At 48.8% G+C, this 18,475-nt stretch overlaps 1 protein-coding gene across 3 annotated transcripts in view; it reads left to right on the top strand.

The window, feature by feature from the left end:
- Positions 1–403: 403 nt before the first annotated feature.
- GRIA1 (glutamate ionotropic receptor AMPA type subunit 1) overlaps positions 404–18,475 on the top strand; it is a 121,517-nt gene continuing 103,445 nt past the window's right edge. Inside the window, exons 1-2 of one of the 3 annotated variants that reach the window (XR_011681691.1) lie at positions 404–727; positions 2,846–2,983. Coding sequence is in view for 2 of the 3 variants with exons in the window: in XM_071443406.1 (XP_071299507.1) it covers positions 646–727; positions 2,846–2,983 (220 nt within the window). In the remaining variant the exon portion in view is untranslated. The remainder of the gene's footprint in view (positions 728–2,845; positions 2,984–18,475) is intronic. The other 2 variants (XM_071443406.1, XM_071443405.1) reach the window with 2 other exon arrangements.

An 18,475-nucleotide genomic window follows, 5' to 3' on the forward strand; every position in this document is an offset into this window, starting at 1 on the left:
AATCCTTCAGGATCTCTCATTTGTTGCTCTGAAATCCTTCCTTCCAAGGCACATTTGCAGGACCCTCTTTGTTATCCTAATGAGCCAGGCTCCGGAGAGTGCCCGGTTCAACTCCTGGAGCCAGGTTGGGGAGCGATGGATCCCAGGCAGGCGAGGCTCAGCTCTTTCTCTAGAGGAGTTTGCCACCTACTGATTCACAGGTTCCTCGGAGCTCCTGCCAAGGGAAGTTGAGGGGCAAAGCTGGGATTTAGGGGCAGGTGGGGCTTGCCCTTAGAGACCCTTAGGGACCCCCGGGGGGCAGAGCGGGCTCGGGGGGATGCGGTTCCAGCTGTGGAGCCGCAGCTGGCGGCAGGGGCAGGGGCTGGGTGGAAGCGCCCGGCGTGTGCGTGTGCGTGTGCGCTGTGTGTGGCGGGGGAGGGATGTGGATGAGGAGCGGGCTCTCTTTCTTCCTCTCGGGGCTCAGTTAATCCTGCTGCCAGGCGCTGCTCAGCGGCAGTCTCAGCGCTGGAGCCGGAGCGGGGGAGACGCGCATCCCGGAGGCGCAGCGGAGGGGAGGCGAGAGAGGCAGCTAAAGAGAGCAGAGCGGGGGAAAAATCAAATCTATGCTTGGAACTGGGCTTCTTTTTCGCCAATGCAAAAGGGAATATGCAGCACATTTTTGCCTTCTTCTGCACCAGTTTCCTAGGGGCGGTGTTAGGGGCCAATTTCCCCAACAATATCCAGATAGGTGAGTGCGGGGCTGGGGGTGATGGTCCCTGACGAGTGGGTAGGGGTGGAGAGGGGGTGATGGGGGTAAAAACTGAGCCGGTCGTGTGCTTGCCAAGGTACAATGTGTGTGTATGTGTGTGAGAGGGAGCCAGGGGCTGAACTGCGAGGGCTGGATGCGTGCGTTGGTACCAGCTTTGCCGGAGCAGAGATGGATCAATTTGGATTTGGGGGAGGGGTAGATTGGGAATAAATGCCTGCACACACACACACATACATACACACACACCAACACAGAGGGAGAAAAGTGCCCCCGAAATGGAGGAAGTATGAAAAAAATATCTGTTTCTTGCCCGGGGAAATGCCTGGGCTGCCATTGTGTGTTGCTGCATTTGCAAAATCGGCGGTTGCACGATACATTTTGGTGAGGATGCTCTCATCTGTAGGTAACTGGGACGGGAGGTAACAAACAGACGCTCTCTTGTTATTATTGCTAAAGAATAAGGGCAAAGCTATTGGAAGAAGATCTTGCATTGAAGTCTCTTTCCATTTCATGCCACTTGCTTCCCCTGCACACCAGCAGTGCCTGTTTGATTCCTTCCTCCCTTCCTGTAACTTCTTCGTGCTCCTCTCCCTCCTTCCCCGCGTTTATTATTACTCTCCCATTGATCTTTATTGGTGATCGTTTGTAGCCTAGCCCCTAATTCCCTTCCCTTGCATGCCGGTTTTCTTTCCCGCCTCCCTTCTCTTTACAATGCCAATCAATTGCTAATCCACCAAGTTCAGGCAACTCCTGCCTGAGTCCAGCTGCACAATCAGTGCTTTTATTGCTGTTGATGCTGCATCCTTGTCTCCCTCCCTTCCTGTCTCCCCTTTACCCCAAATTTGTGCAAGATCCCGGATTTTTTGCCTTTCAACGAACGCAACTTGGCTACGAGCATCTGATTCCTCCGATATCCGTGATTAGGCTGTGGGGTGGGAGGAACGGGGGAGGTGGGGGGATATTGGTGCACAAATAGCCCTTTTCACACAAGGAGATGCCCCCTCTACTAAAGATGTGCAAAGTGACGTTGATGGCAGGTCCTTGCCTATTTTGTTTCTTCCTCAGGTCGTCTTGGGCATTGATACTTTCTGCAGCTTTATTTTAATTCTCCCTTGTTGCTAAGTGCTTTGTTTCCCTCTCCTGAAATGCCAATAGCAGCGCTTTCTTTAAATGCATATAGATTACAAGACAGGCTGAATTTAATAGCATCTCTCTGGAGGCTGTGAAGGGATCTGCTGCAAGCCAAGGTTCCTGCTGGGGGAGCAGCAGGAAACTTTTCCTAGGGCTGGGTTATCGCTGCACTTAGTTACAGATCCATGGGGAAGGTGAGGTTCTGAGTTTAGGTCCAGCCCGGTCCCAGTTCCTGCCCTGTTTGCATCACTCTGTGGTTCTGGGGTTATCTGTACTTCTGCATAGATTGATTCCTTTGAGGGTCAAGCTTTAAGTTTCCTGCCCAGTTTGAGTTTGGCCGCTGTCACCTGTTAAATTCAGGGTTTTTCTGTGCAACAAACCTCCAGCAGCAGCAGCAGCAGTTTGGTCACAGTCCCGTGTCCCTCTGGCTGTCACAGCACTGTCCCCTGCTGGGCCAGGCTCAGCCAGGCTGCCCCGTACCCCTGAGTCCCCTGAGTGTGGGGGGACCCCTGCCACCCTCCTGTAGCAAAGCTCTCCTCCCAGTCAGCAGGGCTTGAACTGAGCCTCATTCCAAGCGAGGGGGGGGAGGAAGGATCTCGTTTTAGCTGTACTGAAGTGATAATGACAGAATTCCCATTCCTCCTGCTTGAAGTCCTGGGGGTGAGGAGGCTGAGCTGCCCCATGGATCATCCCTGTCCTGAGCTGCCTGGCCTGGGGATGCAGCAGAGCTCCTGTGTGTGATCCAGGGTTACATAACAGAAATGCTGGGAAGGTTTTGTGCTCCCAACCTGTCCGCAGTGGGCATGGAACCCTTGGCCCTTGCCTTCTGGAGGATTTCTGAGTTTGGAGGCACTCCCTGGGCTGCAGAGCTGTAGGCTCTGCTCTCAGGAGTATTTTGGACTGATGATGTTTCTAATAAGAATGTTCTTAAGAGCTTTCCTCTTATGGTTCTGTTTTTCTCCCCAGGGGGGTTGTTTCCTAATCAACAGTCCCAGGAACATGCGGCTTTCAGGTTTGCGTTGTCTCAGCTCACAGAACCCCCTAAGCTCCTTCCCCAGATCGACATTGTGAACATCAGTGACAGCTTTGAAATGACATACACCTGTAAGTACCAGCATTCCCTCTGCTCTGCCTCACTTGGGCTTCTTTATTCCTGACTTGGGTTTGTTGGCTGTCTGAAATATGGGATATCTTGCACCAAATGTGCAGCTCACCTTTAGGGCCCAGGCAAGAGAACCCCAAACATACAAAGGGTTTCTGGGTCGTTTTGGTTTGTGCTAAGGAATAGGGGTGAGGTAGTGCTGCAGTTATCCAGCATGTCTTGTGTTTCCCCTTCCATTGCACCCAAAGTGGTGTAAACCCCCCAACATTTCATTTCCTCTTGTTTCTCTAACCTCTGCCCAACTCAATACATTGAGATTTCATCCCCATATTTCCCATAGCTGTGATGCACAACAAAGACACCCCTTTCCACCCACAGAGTGCACAGAAGTCTCTGTTTAGTGTGAACAGCTTCTTCCTCAGCCCCAGTTTAACCATCTGTCCTTGTAATTTAAGAAAGACTTAGCAGAAACCAGCAGCTTGGTGCAAGTGGAGTCTAAATCCACAATAAGGGCATGCCTAATAATGACAGAGAGGTAAGAGAGTTCTAGTTTCAAGAAATTAATTTATTGGCTCTAAAAACAGATATTAAGGAATGAGTTTGCACCACGGAATTGATCTCAGGGTAGATCTGCACCCTGCTAAAGCACAGCACATTGCTTGTACTGTTCTCATTAGAAAATATTATTGGGGCAAACACCCTGGCTTGCTAGATAAAGCCAAGGTTAGCAGCAACAAACAAGACCAGGAGGAGGAAACCAAATGAAAACTAAGCCCATAACAGAGCCCTGTGGTTGCTGTGGCAGCCTTTGCTTTCCTTGGAGCACAGGGTGCGGCGCTGTGGGCGAGGGGCTTGTGCCAGCAGGGTGTGATGCACAGAGAATTCTTTGGTTTGACCTGGTGTCAGACACTGCTGCTGACACTCTCCGAACCCGAGTGTGTGTTTGGGGGCTGTCAGGACAGGCTGGAGGAAGCCTTCCCTTCATTGAGCCTGTTGGAATATTGTTGGCTGGCATCTATAGTGTCCTCTTGGGTCGCTGAAACATCCCCCCTGCAGTTTAGTTGTGTGGGATAGAGGAGAACACAAACTGTTCTCTCTGCTCAGAAATGCACAGAAGGGATCTCCTGGAAGAAAGAACCAGCAGGAGAATTAATGAGGCTTTTTGAAGAAGAAAAAAAAAAAAAAAAAAAGTTGTGATATTTTCTGTTGGAGGGTTTACAAATACAAGATCTCAGGAATTTCCTGCCCAGTATGGTAGAGGAGAGAGAAGTTACAATTTGGCCACACTTTCTTTGCAGTATCTAATGGCATATCTAAAGATTTTCTATTTTCTTTAATATCCCTCTATTTGCCAACTACAAGGTTTCCATCAAGGAAGAGCAACTATTTCAGCTCTATCCAATGGCACTTTCTTGGCAGGAAAACCAGACAAATTGAAGAAAAAAGCCAGACCTTGCATCTATCAAGGGAAAACGTCACCCACCTGGGGTAGAGTTGCTGACTGTGGCTGAGGATGAGCTATTTCAGAGCTGATAGCAGGAAGAAAGCAGAAAGTACAAGAATACCACTCAGATAAATTCTCCATCTGCACATGGCCTTCCCTCCCTCTCCATGCCTGCCGCTAATGGTTTTGTTTACAGCTTTGATGGCAAGACCATGACACCAGTTATGCTTCAGGAATCTGTCATTAGTACTGCGGGGGCAGGGGTGGTCTCACAAAAGCTGAATGGAAGCAAGGCAGCCTCCCAAAGGATGTTATATTTGAGCTCTATGTAGGGCACATTGTCCTAGATCAGACCAGCAGAGCACTCTGCACAGTCCAACTTCACTTGTCCTCGTTTTGCTTTTCTTATAATTAAAAACTTCCTAAGTTCCTCCAGACTATGGAAGGCAGCATTTGTTTTGTAAGCACAAAAGAAGGTGTCATTCCATGTACCCTAGGGGTGAAAATAACCCCCCAACCTAAAGAAAACAGGCCATTAGGAGACCTGATTTTAGTACTCTAGAGCTGAAGCGAAACTTTTGTCAGGAATTAGCTCATTCTTCATCTTCCAGCTAATTCCTTGCCTGGCTGCCAAGACTAGATATCAGCAGAAAGATCTGTTTATTTAGAGAGAATAAAAACCCTGCCCACACAGTGGTCTTTATCTTCTGAGGAAAGACTGGCCGTGCTACCAGTTAAAAGTACCAGGTTTTGTTCCCATGGAGATGGAGAACACAGCATTTCCTTGCCATTGGCATTGCCTGCTTCTGTGACAGTTTAGTCAAGGCTGTTTGGAGCCCATGAACCTGAGGCCTCACCTGTGGGGGTCTCCAGCAGGACACCTGAGCAAGGTCCCAGCTCCGCTGCAAATCCCGCTCTGTGCTGGGATCCAGCTGAATGTACTCCTTATGGCAAGTGTCTGAAGCAGCAGCATGCAAAGCACTGAGCAGATATTAGGAATCAGTGCTGGCAGCAGAAGCAAAGCCCTTGTTGGGCGGGCTGTGGGGTGGTGATGAGGTGCAGCACGGTGACAGCAGCCTGGTGAGGAAATTGTGTGCAGAATGTGCCTGGGCATCGCTGTGGCACTGCTCACCTCTGCCTGGCACGGAGCTGCTGGGCTGAGCAAGCTGTGCTGTGACAGTGGCAGTGACAGTGACAGTGACAGTGGGTGCAGTGACACCGGCAGCTCCTGCCCAGGTGACAGCGCCGCTAATGACGCGCCCGAATGGGTGACAATGACAGTGACACCCATCCGAGGGGGGAATCTGGAGAATGCCCAGAGGCTGCTGTGGCCGCTGGGCTGTCACTGTGACAGCCCAGCAATAACTTTCACATTTCTGGTGTTTTCAATGTGGACTTTTTATGGTTACACAGTGATTGTGAAAAGCTCAGTGCGGGTCCTGTGGTCCCTGTGTGCAACACATCAGGAGATGATGATTTTAGGCAAACCATAATCATTAAGAAAGCAAGAAGAGGTTGTGGAGATGTGTGGTGACTTCCTGTTTCATGTGTGGGGTTGATGCTAATGTTGTTGCATCACCGAGGCACGGGCACATTTCAATACCTGAAATATCTTCCTGAATTCATTCCATCCCACAGAATAGCTGGTAATGAACACGCTCGTGGTTGCAGCTGGGTGCCTGATGGGGCTTACCCGTATGAAAGTACACACCTGCTACTCTGAGGGTTCTTAGCTAAAGGTTAGGAGGCTTTATAATTTTGTGCTGTTTCTTCAAAGGCCAAGGAAATTGTTTAAGTGAATTGAGAGTCCTTCCTTCAGCAGAATTACGCAGCAGTGCCAGGTGACTGTAAAGGGTAAAATGATGGTGTGGTGTAGCTGAAATATTTACCTGGTGACGTAGCAGAGCAAAAACCCTTCTGGTCAGCTTTAAAGACATGTTCAGAGCTTCTGTTTCCATCCATATTTGGAAAAGAGCTTTATTCTCTCCACAGAGTGTCTAGCAACCCGTGCCATGCTGGATTTTGCCATGTCTGACTGCTCTCAGGGCAGACTCAGCACAGGAGAGTTGGTGCTGCAGGTCAGAATGGAGAGGGGTGGGAAGGGGGACGCTCTGTGCCAGATGCAAGGGCACAGGAGCTTTGCAGCTTAAGAGAGATCTGCAAATTCCTGTCCCTGGAAGGCCCACAGTGGATGGGAGCACTGTGTGCTGTTGACAGCAAAGGAATGAGAGGTTTCTTTCTTGACTCAACCTGTGCTGGCAATAGTTTTCTGCTATTCTTCATCTCAGCCTCCAGCTGTGCACAGTGCAATGCGCATCCCGTCCTGAGCAGAGCCCGGCTCCTCGGGGAGTATGAGTTGTTTCAGCCACAGCTCCATAGCCTTATTTAATTTGTGGTGCAGAGAGTCCTTCTTTCAGCCTTGCCTGAGGTCCCCAGGTGATGCTGGCAGCACCAGGCAGGCTGCAGGCTGCTCTGGCTGTCCTGAGAAGAGGATGGCTCAGCAGCAGCCGCCTGCCCTGGGCCAGCAGCTGCCACACAAGGTGAGTCACCAGCGTGGTAAAAGTGCCCCTGCCAAACTCAGGCTGCTTTGCAGGGATGACCAGTGACTAAAACAAGCCCTGTTTGTCACTGAGCCCTGCAGCTTTGCTGAGGCAGCCACCAGATTTTGTGTGCTTGGGTGGTGGGCTGCTGGCAAGGGACACGCAGGAGCTGCAGACCTGAAACACAGGGGTCTGCACAGGATAGCATCAGGATTTTGCAGCTGCAAGAAAACTTGTAAAGAGGCTGAAAAACAGTGAATTATTTATCCCTCTCCTTCCCTGTATGCACAGATGCAGTTACTGTGGGGTCCTCATTCTGAGTATATGCTGTGGGTGCTGCTAGAATATCAACAGTTGAATCTGTTCTGCAAATTAGAAAATGAACATGTAGTTTGGATTCTGTTCATATTTTATTAAGGCCTCCAAGCACCAATTAGAGAGGGATTTGTAGTGATCACTCATTCTGTGCTTATGTTCTTATCAATAGCAGCAAGCTTACATCCAGATCAGCTATGAAATGAAGTCTTTCTTTTTCTTCTTTTCCTTGGATACTTACATATATAGATAGAGTATTTATAGAAATTGCTTTTTATCTCCTAAATTACCTCTCAGAGATAGGAAGGAATAGGCAAGCATTTGAATGTTCTCAAATGAGGAACTAAATTTGGTTTAATTAAACAATTATTGGGTGTTTTTAAAGGAAGCTTCCTTGTTGACAAACATATGATGGTCACCATTTCTTGTAAAGGTGTTGCTGTAATAATTCTGGCAGTAATCAGTTAGAATGCAATTTTCATAATTAAGTTTCCACAGTCTAAATAAACCCAGCCCTGTAATAGTTGTGGTGTTTGTTGCTAAACTTGTTTCTATTTTCACAGTGTCAGAAATCTCATGTAAGTGCTCTGGGATTTTTTTTTCCCTGCAGAGCTCAGGATGTTTGCTATGACTATTTAATGTGAGTTAAGCCAGCAGAAACACAGATTTAATGATCAGATGCAGTCTGATTAATACAACACAGGTACTACAAGGAGATACATCTCCTTGGATTATGTAACAGGAAAAGATGTGATGCAGACAGATGAATCACTGAGCATCAATTCACGTTAGATCAACCTCAGGTTAAGGTTGCTCAGTTTTGGGCAGGGATGGGCTGTAGCTTTCTAATAAGTATGTGTTTGTTCAGCGAGATGCCAGCAGCTTGGAGTGTGCTGATAGGTGAAATCCTGCCAAGTCCTCCCTCCCAGGAGGGAGCAGGTCCTGGAGGTGACACCAGCCCCCTGTGTGCCAGCGGGACCCCCAGGGTGGGTGCTGGGTGCTCAGCGGTCACAGTCACCACTGAAGAAGGCAGGAGCTTGTCCCATATCACTTCCCCAAGAAGGAAAAGTGTTTGGAACATGATTGCTGAGCCATTCCCTCAGTTGTGGCTGCTAGGACAGGGCAGGTTGTCTGTCTGCCTCCAGGGATCTGGGCACGGAGGGGTTTGGGTAAATGTGGACCAATTCCATCAGCAGGGAACTGATGGGGGCTCCCCTTGTCTCTTGGCATCCCTGTGAGAGGCTGGCACCACACATCAGGAAAAGTGTCCCCCAGTCTGGTGTGTCCATCTCTTCAAAGGCCATGGGGACACTTCTTTGCATGACTATTTTATGTGTGTTTAATTTTTTTTATCCCGGGTGGTGGGAGAGTTGCCTGGGTAGAAAAGCAGATATGACGCCATAAGGAAAAATCAGAGGGAGGAATAAGGGGAATTTCACACCTGCAAATCTATCTGCTCATCTGGAAAGGATCCCAGCACTGGTGACAAGCAGAAAAGAGAGTGAAGAAGTAAAATTTGGGCTCTGCAGTAGGCAGAAGAGGGATTTGAGAAACAGTGAGCAGCACAGGCCAGACCTGTCCATTGTGTGACAGTCACAGCTTCCACTCACAGCTTATCTTTTCTTCTCTAAAAATAAAGCCTTTTCGTGTGATAGGGATTCTACTAGGCCAGAAACAGACAGGCTTTATTTTTTGGCATTATTAGCAAGGTGAGAGTGGAAATCTTCATGTGACTGCAAGGATTGCAGCGTGGGGAAGTGTGCTGTTCTTTTCCAAAACTGGTGGGAATTTTAGATATATACATTTACATTTCCTTTAATAGGGTTAGGGCCCCAAAGGCAGCAGCTCTCTGCCACCAGAAATGGAAAAGGTCCCAGTTAGCTTCAGTGACACGTGGAGCTCAGAGCAAACACAAAACCAACATGCTCCTTAAAGAAGCAATAAGTGTGGGAGACTTTAATATTCTGAAGATCCAAAATCTCAGGGGTGCGGTATTAACACGAGTTCTGAAGACAAAGATGCATTTATTTCAACTGCATTCCTTTAAAGAGAGGTTTTATATCTCTTATTTTGGTTGTGTAGAAATGAAACAGAGCACTGTTTTTCCCAGTGAAGAGTTCCATGCGAAATCCTTTGGTAACACCTGAGGAAGTCAGGAGTTAGGCAAGGTGCAGAAGGGGACCCAAACCAAACCATTTGCAACCCACCATCACTCCAGCAAAAAATATTTCAAAATGTAGTGGATTGCTGGGGCAATAACAGTGTGGTATCCAGCAGAAACTGCTCCCTGCTCACCTGCTGAAGTGTTTGCTCATTAGCTTCAACAGTAACAAGCCTCCAGCTGATTTTCTCACATTGTCCTTTTAGCAGCCACCCACTTGTCCCCTCTGGGGCACTCTTAAAAAAAACACCCCCAGAAAAAAACAACACAAAAAGACAAAGGCCTCCTGAAATATTGATTTTTTTTTCATGTAGATCAGTTATTTTCCCTGTTGCCTGCAAACCAAATGCTGCCAATCCTCACCCAGGGTTGCAATTCAGATTGTGCTTATGCTTCGCCAGACTGAGTGACCCCTTGAGGAAGCAGCAGTGAGAGTCAGTGAAGAAGTGAGTGACAGCTAAAAATTGCCATATCTTGGCTTCTCTTAGAGGGTCTTTTCGTTCCTTGATTTTATTTGTTTTTGACAGAGTGGAGGAGTGCAAAAGAAAACAACTGATGTCTAAGATTGAGTTGCACTGATGGCAGGATTCTCGTGTGGATGTGGCATATGTGTCTGCATTTCTCTATATGTTACAGGAGTCTTGGCTTTGATTTAGTAAGTGAGATCCTGCCACTATGCTAATGGAGATGAAGTGGGAGGGAGATGAAAGGTTGAGGGCTGGAGGGTCAGAGGAGAGATACAGAAACCTCTGTAAGTAATCTGGATGCAGAATGTGGAGGAATCTCACATGAAATCAAGGGCTATTTCTCACCTCCCCGCCCTCCCAAACACTTTGCTTTGATCTTTGCCAGCAGTGAGCTTCAACAAGCAAAAGACATCAGTGATTACACAGATTCAGACATGGTTTTTCTCCTGCTGGGCTGCCAACATCCCCTGAGTGCCCTGAGCCTTGTTGGCTTTCCTTCCACACAGCACCCACATCCCATTCAGTGCCATCCCATAGAGGGAGGACAGCACTGCTGTTCTGGCAGGTAAACAGCAGAAAAAATTACCAGCAGGCCTGGGATGGGAGCTTGTGAGGAAAGCACAGGCAAGCCAAGTCCAACAGAGAGCACACAGGGACAGAGGGTGAAGAAACCTTGGAGTAGGAGACCTGAGGTGGGAAGGGGCGAGGCAGCAGCTGTGGATGTGCAATAGGTGGAGTTCTCCCTTATCTCTCTTTTCAGCCCTTAGCTAAGCAAGGGGAGGTTTTTCTTTCTGAGGGCTCTGCCTCCTCCTGCTTAAATCTGAACTGGAGCTAATGGTGTCTCCTGTTTGGTCAACACCACAGCTCAGGCTCCTCCTGTCCTCCACCTTCCTGCAGGGGATGTATGATAGTCATGTGTTGGGAGTGTGTGGCCAGGGAAAAGGGAGACAAATGCTGGGATGCAGAGCACAGTGGGGTGAAGGTGAGCTGGAAAGGAGGCTCCTGTCACAGCATGGATGGCAGGGGAGGCTTGGGGTGACCCCAGGCCAGCAGGGAAACGGGGGCAGGTCTGAGCCACCAGCACTGTGCCTGCAAGGGCTGAGCAGCCAGCAGAGAAAGAGGCCTGGCCTGCAGGGAGTTGAGGAGAAATGTCTTTGTGCAGAAGGTGATTAATGTCTTTAATGAACTACCAAAGGAAGGAATAGCAAGCCAACCACACACGGCTGCAGGGGGGAAGGGGTGAGGAGAGGGGGCTGTTGCAGACGAGGAGGAGGCAGGGAGCAATGCAGCAGGGCTGTTTCCAGCTCACTGTCCCAGAAAAACAGGCAGGCACAGCAGCTGTCCCCAGCCTGTCCCCAGCAAAGGCAGATCTGAGTGCATTTCACGGATTTAATCAGAATTAATTCAGTCTTCCAGCCTGTCTTCATTCTGGGGTCTCCTGCTCAGCTCATTATGGCTGTGCCAAAAGCCACTGTCTGCAGCTTTGAGGCGTGGGGATGGCAATCTGGGTGTCCCTGTGCTCCTGTCCTGTGGGGACAGCGAAGGCAGAGGCTGTGGGGAGAGTGGAACCTCTCCTGCACTGTCAGAGAACAGATCTCCTCAGGCCCCTGGAGTCTGGGACCTGGATTAGCCTTGGCTGGCAGGCGTTAAGAGTCATCATTTGTTTGGGAACCTGCAAGAAATGTGTGGATGAAGTCAGGCAGATTTCTAACATTGAGTCATCCATATCATTACATCCTCCACCTCAGCAGCCTCAAGTGCCAGACTCACAGAGACCTCAGGGGGAGCAGATCCCAGCGCCTCTCCTGAACCCACAGAGCCCTGAGCAGTCCCAGGGCCGGCAGGAGGTCACCCATCCACAGCCACACACAGACTGGAAAATCAGCTCTTTGTGCTCCCAGGCATGCCCATGTCTATGTGCTGATGCTTGGAGGGGAGAGAATTCACTGTGCAGCCCTCAGGTGGGACATGAGACAGCTCCTGCATTTCCATCCCTGCTTCCAGAGCAACCACACACTTCAGGGATGAGCCCTTCCCCAAACAGCCCATATCATTTCTTGTTCTGGACAAACAAGCTCTACTTTGGGGTACAGGCTTACTCTGTGGAAGAGGAAACTCTCACTCAAGCATCATCACAGTTTTAGTGGGGCTTAGCAGTTACACTGCATTGGAAGTACCAACACTCAGCATCTCAGGCAGCAGCTCTCAGTGGCCATTCCCAAACTTCTCTTCTTTGTTTGAGAACATTCAGCCCATCAAAGTTTGTTCTTGAGTCCTCACCTGCACCCACACGTCCCCTGGTTGAACTTCTCCTTCCTCCGTGGCGTACCAGGTAAAGCAACAGAATTGTGTTGATCCTGGCTGAGTTTAGCATGAGACTTTGGGAGGCAGGAGAGCTGAATCCTATCCCAAAGCATCTGCAGCTGCATTAGGCTCTTCTGCTAATTCCTCAATACTCTGCTGAAGGTGACATCTCAGCAGTATCAAACACTTTGCTGCTGTCCCTGTGAGCAGCCTGTAAAGGCTTTGATAAAAGCAGGCAGCACATTGCAAACAGGCTCTTTGCAGTTGTGCTATTCTGATGTATTGCTGAGAAGTGAAGAAAACAGATGCTCATGGCACAGAAACTGCTCTGTTCAGGTTCTCCTTCTGGATTTTGGTACCGCACTGCAGTGGCCCCCCAAGGGCAGGGGCCTGGCATTGTCCTGTGAGGTGCTTTTATCCTCTTGGCCTCTCCTGTTTCTCACTTCTCCTGGGCTTTCTGCTGGCAGGAGTGTTTGCAGTGCTCTAACAGCCATGCCTTTGCTTTTGCAGTCCTTATGCAGCTCTCTTTCTCCCTCTTCCTGTTGATACACTCCTGGCTGACAGTGCCTGTCCCTAGGACTGGGCTCTGGGGGAACCATGGGGTTGGTGTCATCAGGGGAGGAATGCCTGCAGATGCTGTGGCACTTCCAGAACAGCACCCAGGAATTTGACTGAGCAACCCCCACCAGCTCAAATGGGATGACCACAGTTAAGCCTTGTGTAGCACTAGAATCAACAATCTTGTGGGAAAGGAAAAAAATATTGCTTGGCCCGTGAAAATAAAAAATAATAATAAAAAAAAGAGTAATTTCTACGGTGTCATCCTCTAGTAGCTGAGACAAATCAGACCCAGAGCTCTAGATCAAAACACACCTGAAAATCTTGGGAATTCTGAATCCCATCCCAATCTGTCACGAGTTCTAATTGCCATTTGGCAGCAATCTCAGAGGAGTTGCAGAGCAATGTGCATTCAGGTTTTCTGCTTCAAGCCTGTCTCAGGACAGAAAGCAAAAGTGTGAATCCAAACTAGCAACTTTAAAAACAAGCAGGGGGTGAAAAAAAGTCATCCCCAGGACTGTGGAGTGAAATCTAGAGCAGTGTTGTGGAGGCTGGGGATGGAGGGAATTGGGGCCAAGACATTCAAGTACAGCAGCATCCCTAGGTGGGACCACAGGAGCCTTTGGAGAAGGCGCTTATCTCATCCAAGGTGTGTTTGTCTCCTCCAAGGTGTGTTTATCTCATCCAAGGTGTGTTTGTCTCATCCAAGGTGTGTTTGTCCCATCCAAGGTGTGTTTATCTCATCCAAGGTGTGTTTGTCCCATCCAAGGTGTGTTTATCTCATCCAAGGTGTGTTTGTCTCATCCAAGGTGTGTTTGTCCCATCCAAGGTGTGTTTGTCTCATCCAAGGTGTGTTTCTCATCCAAGGTGTGTTGTCCCAGCTGTGCAGAGGATGAGGTGTGTGGCTGTAGGACAAAGGGTGCCTGTGCCATAGGATGATTCATGTCCAGAGCACACAGGGGTGAGGTTTTTCCCCTAGCTATCCTTGCCTGCAGGCAATACAGCAAATTCTGCACTTTCAACAACAGCAATTTACATTAAAAAAAGGCTCCATCAAAGGGAAGGTGCACTTGAGAGTCTCCCTTTAGCCACTGGAGAGCAGCAGGCAGACAGGCGCAGGAGGCTCCTTCCCGTCCCTCGCTCTCTGGTGTTCTGTGGTTTTGGCATCGCAGAAATGGGAAGCATCTGTGAGCCCTTTGGATCACAAATGGATCTGGGAGCCTGCTACTTGTGCTAACAACTCATTTATTATCAGGGAGCAGAGGGTTTCTTCTGAGCCAGTGCAATCTATCATTTCTTAAAGACGCTGTGTGAGACTGGAAGAATTTGCTTTAAGAGTTGGCACCTGGAGCCCAGTAATGAGTCCATTTTTGGGAAGAACTCTCCTTCCTCACTTCCTCACTAAGATTTCTTTTTCCCAGCTTCAGGAAGAAGGGAAAAGGATGTTCAGCAGCAGAGCACCCTTCACTCTGAGAAGTTGGAGCATTCCTGCTCTGAAAAATTCCTTGGGAGATGCTTCTCTCCTAATTCTCCTTTGCTTTTCTCTCCATGAGACTAGAGTATTTTGCCAAAATACTGGTGCAGGGAAGGTGAAGAGGCTGCTCCAGCCCCTTTGTACGGACCCCCTCTCTGCAGCTCCAGGCAGGCTGAGTCTGCCATGCACAATATCCACCCACAGGCAGCACCTGCTGCAGCCTGGCCTGGATTTCCTGCTGCTTCAGCACAGAGCTGCTTCCTCTGCCATGTCATCCCATTTGCTTCCCCAAAGTCTGCTGCTGCACAGTGGCTGTGGGGATGGCTGTCTGGTGCCCACCCAGAGCTCTCCCCTGTCTGCTGGTGCATGAGCAGCAGCATGTGATGTCTGGGAGGTGGTGGGGGAGCTTCTCCTGTTCCCTCTTCTCCTGGCAGTGCCAGGCAGCAGCATATGGGGAAAGGCCACACAGGTGCTCTGAGAGTGGGTGAGCAGAGACTGCCTCTGCATGCAGCATCCTTGGCAATGGCTGTCCCCAAGCAGACTCTTCATGGAGCAGCAAAGCGGAAGTGCCAAGGGGCCACACTGAGTGGCCACAGTCCTTATTTGTCTCCACCTGCTCTCCCTTGGCTGTGGTGACAGCAGGGAAATGTCCCTCACGTTGAGTGTGGGCTCATCCATCTGCACTCCCCAAGGGACAGCAGCACCAGCATGGATCACCTGCTTGTCTCAGTCCTCATCTTCCTCCCCACAGGTGGCTCTGGGCTGCAGCTTCAGCTGGGCAATGCTGGGACAGGGGCAGTGACAGGGATGAGGCACCTGGGGAGAGGAGGATGTGAACCAGCTCTGCTTCTTCCCCTGCTGCCCACAGGGAAGTGTTTAATCTCCTAGTGGGAGGAGATTGAGAGAGGTGCATTTATCACTGACCCTGGCACAGGCCAGGATGGCTTCTCTTGAATTCACTTCTGTGCAGCGCTGCAGTGGGTGAAGCTTTTCCATTCAGCCCAGGCAATGTACCTTTAATTTCCCTTTTTAATCTTTAAGGTCAAAGATTATCAATAACTTTCTACTGAGTATTCTTTCTTTTGAAACTTCCTTTGGGAAAAAAAAAAGGTTAAAGGCCATGGATACTCTGCTTATCTGAGCCAAAACTCTTATCCCACTAGGACTGGGACTTCATTAGATGAAACATTAGGGGGCAAGTGCCTTGGATTGCTGTCTCCATGTGTTTTCCAAGCTTCCTCTCCCCTCCATGTAGAGAAGGTAGTTTGGGGACACTTCTCTCCCACCCAAAATGCTTCACTGGTTGTGACTGGAAACTCATCAGGCCTTTAAGGAGTCTGAGTGGACCATGAGCCATCCTCACCCTAGAGAGAGTCAAGGAGATATCTTCATGCCCACCCTAAAGAAATAATAAAAAAAAAATCTGCATTCTTTTAGGCTCATCTCTCCCAAGGTAGGAATTCCCATAACCAAATGACTTCATGCAGCCCAAACTGCAAACTCCACCCAAATTCAAATTTCCCTGCAGACCCAGTGTAGACACAATGGAGGCATTTCAAATGAGGAGGAATGTATATTCTCTTTTGTTTTTCATGCTGTGGTTTAGTAGCTGTGATTGTGGCGAGACCTGGAGTTTTCCAATCTGATCTTGGCAGAGAAAAGCAGAATATGTCTAACTACCACAAGAATTATAATTATTGCTAGGCATTTCTGTGGTTTTATCCAAGTAGGAAGTGAGTTCTGGGAGGGCTGTAAATAAATGCTTTCTCCCAGGATGTCTCCAGGTTGGATGGACCCTGGCACAAGCAGGTGCTTCCCAGAGGGACTCCCTTCTGAGATGCAATCAGTGACAAAAATTACTGTTGGGACAGCCAGGGGCACTGACATCTGTATACCTGATGCAATGTCCTTATCATCCCTGTGTGGGAAAACAGCCACTTATTGCCTATAAAAATTTTTATTTTCTAAGGATATTAGAAGTTCCTGTGTAGGTGGGGGCATTAGCTTTATTTAAATGTTCAAAATATTTATTGAGGGCATGCTTCCTCTATACTCTCTCTTGATAGGATGCCCCAAATCCAGTGACATTAATTAGCTACTTAAACTTTTTCCCCCCCCAGCTATGGCCAAATCTCTCTGGATTTAGCAGCACAGCAAAGATTTAACAGAAAGTTTAAATGAGAAAAGCATATGAGAGGAGAAATTTAGGATAAGGTTCTGTGCCTGTTAACTGATGGCATTTATGAATTATAGCTGAGAGATGTCATATCAGTGGAAATGGAAAACAGCTTAGTGGATTATAAAAATACCCTCTATAAACCATTTTAATGCCTAATTTTTTTAAGTCTCTTATGGTAGGTGTCATAAAAATGAATTCTAGCAGAAAGGATAAAATTTTTCCCTGGGTAAACTGGCTAGCTGGTGATTAGAGGCTGTCAAGGAGAGCAAACTCTCGACAAGGCTGAGGTGGAGTTTGGCTGAGGACAGCAGTGTCCTGCTTCTGGGGAGGTGAGTTTGCTTGTGGGTGAAGCAGATCCAAGCCTGCAGGGTGAAAATCCCTGCAGCCAAATTCCTCCCATGCCAGGGAGGCAGTTTCTGATGTCCTCCCATGCCAAGGAGGCAGTTTCTGATGGAGAGAAGGAGAGAACACTGAGGAGTGAGTGGTGGGGGCTCACCTGTGGGGCAGGAATTAAAGAGTGCCCAGGGAAGGGCTGGAGGTGGCACTCAGTGCTCTGGGCTGGGGACAAGGAGGGGATGGAGCACAGCTTGGACTTGGTGATCTGGGAGGGCTTTTGCAACCAAAATGATTCTGGGATTCTTTAATTTTTTTTTTTTCCTGAAGTTCTGACTGTTCTGATTTAGCATTTCAAAATGCTCCATGAGCAGTGAAACCCAGAACACTCAGTGTCTGGTGGATTTGGAATCAGGGATATCCCTGGTGTGGCTTTGGGGCAACTCATGAAGGGACATCACAGGGAAGGGCAGCAGCCAGGAGGGCACGGCCAGGAGTGCTGGAATCTGCACTTGTGGATATGAGACAGGAGGGTGCAAAAGTTGCCTGTGCAATGTCTTGGAAAGAGCCAGGAGGTGATGCTGGACAGAAAGATCCATCCTGGTGTCTACCAGGCTGCAGTGACTTTGATTCCAGCACTTTCTTGAGTATTGAGTGTATTTAAAATTAAACCTGCAAGAAAGAGAGCTGCAGCTCTGCTCTGCTCTGCTCTGCTCTGTGGAAGGGATGTTCTAGCTGCCCCATGTTTTCTGGTCATTTCAGAGAGGTTCCTCATTCCTCTGTGGCCCCTGGGTGCCTCCTGTGCCTCATTTTGAAAGCTGAGGCAAGGCTCAGTTCTGGGTTAGGATATTTAAGGCTGCACTGCTCTGCAGCACAAATCCAGGCTGCCTGTGCAGCAAAGGGGGGATGACCTACCTCTCCCTCTGGTTCCTGGGATCCATTCAAAGGAGCTTATTCTCTCACTACCTTTGAAGGCTTTGTGTCAGTCTTCCCCACAGATCCTTGTACCTCAGGCCTCTTTTGTGGTTTTTATTCCAGAAGAAATCTGCATGTGGGATGGAGGTGGCATTGCCTTTCGCAGTGTGAGCTCCCAGCTCAAAGCAGAGCTGTGTTTGCCAGGTGTCATTGGGACTGGCAGGCTGTTCCCACAGGGAGGCAGGGTGCAGTGTCTGGGCTCCAGCTGAGCACCAGTGCAGGAAAGGCAACTTTCCAAATTAAATTACACCATCCAGGATGCTGAGCAGCTTACTTTTGGGTCCTGCTCTCTCTGCAAGGGACTTCATCGTGACGTGAGCTGAAGGGATGAGTAACAGACTTCAAACTGAATGCTCACCAAAAAAATCTCCTGCAGAATAATCCAAGAACAACCTACAACCAAGTTCTCCAAGATCCACTTGGGTTGGGAGTGTGTTTTCAGTCTCAGAGAGATGAGCTGTCTTGCCTCTGGGCTTTTTCTGTTGTATGAATCAATCAAGGGCTGACTTTAAATGAATTGGAGGGGAAAAAATGGAATTTCTCTGACCCCTTTCCTTCCTTTCCCATTACCTTTTTCTAGATGGCACAGGAATGAATATTCACCTGTCCACCTTGCACCAAAGGTATCCAGAGAGGAAGAGATCTTGGGGACACTTGATTCCCGTATAAGTTTTCACAGAGAAAAGCAAAGGAAATAAAATGTGGGAAACGTCTTCTAATTACAAAGCTTTCTTTTTAAAAGTT

The sequence above is a fragment of the Agelaius tricolor genome, unplaced genomic scaffold, assembly GCF_023055355.1.
Source record: "Agelaius tricolor isolate 1412-34295 unplaced genomic scaffold, bAgeTri1.0.p SCAF_18, whole genome shotgun sequence".
NCBI classification, from domain to species: domain Eukaryota; kingdom Metazoa; phylum Chordata; class Aves; order Passeriformes; family Icteridae; genus Agelaius; species Agelaius tricolor.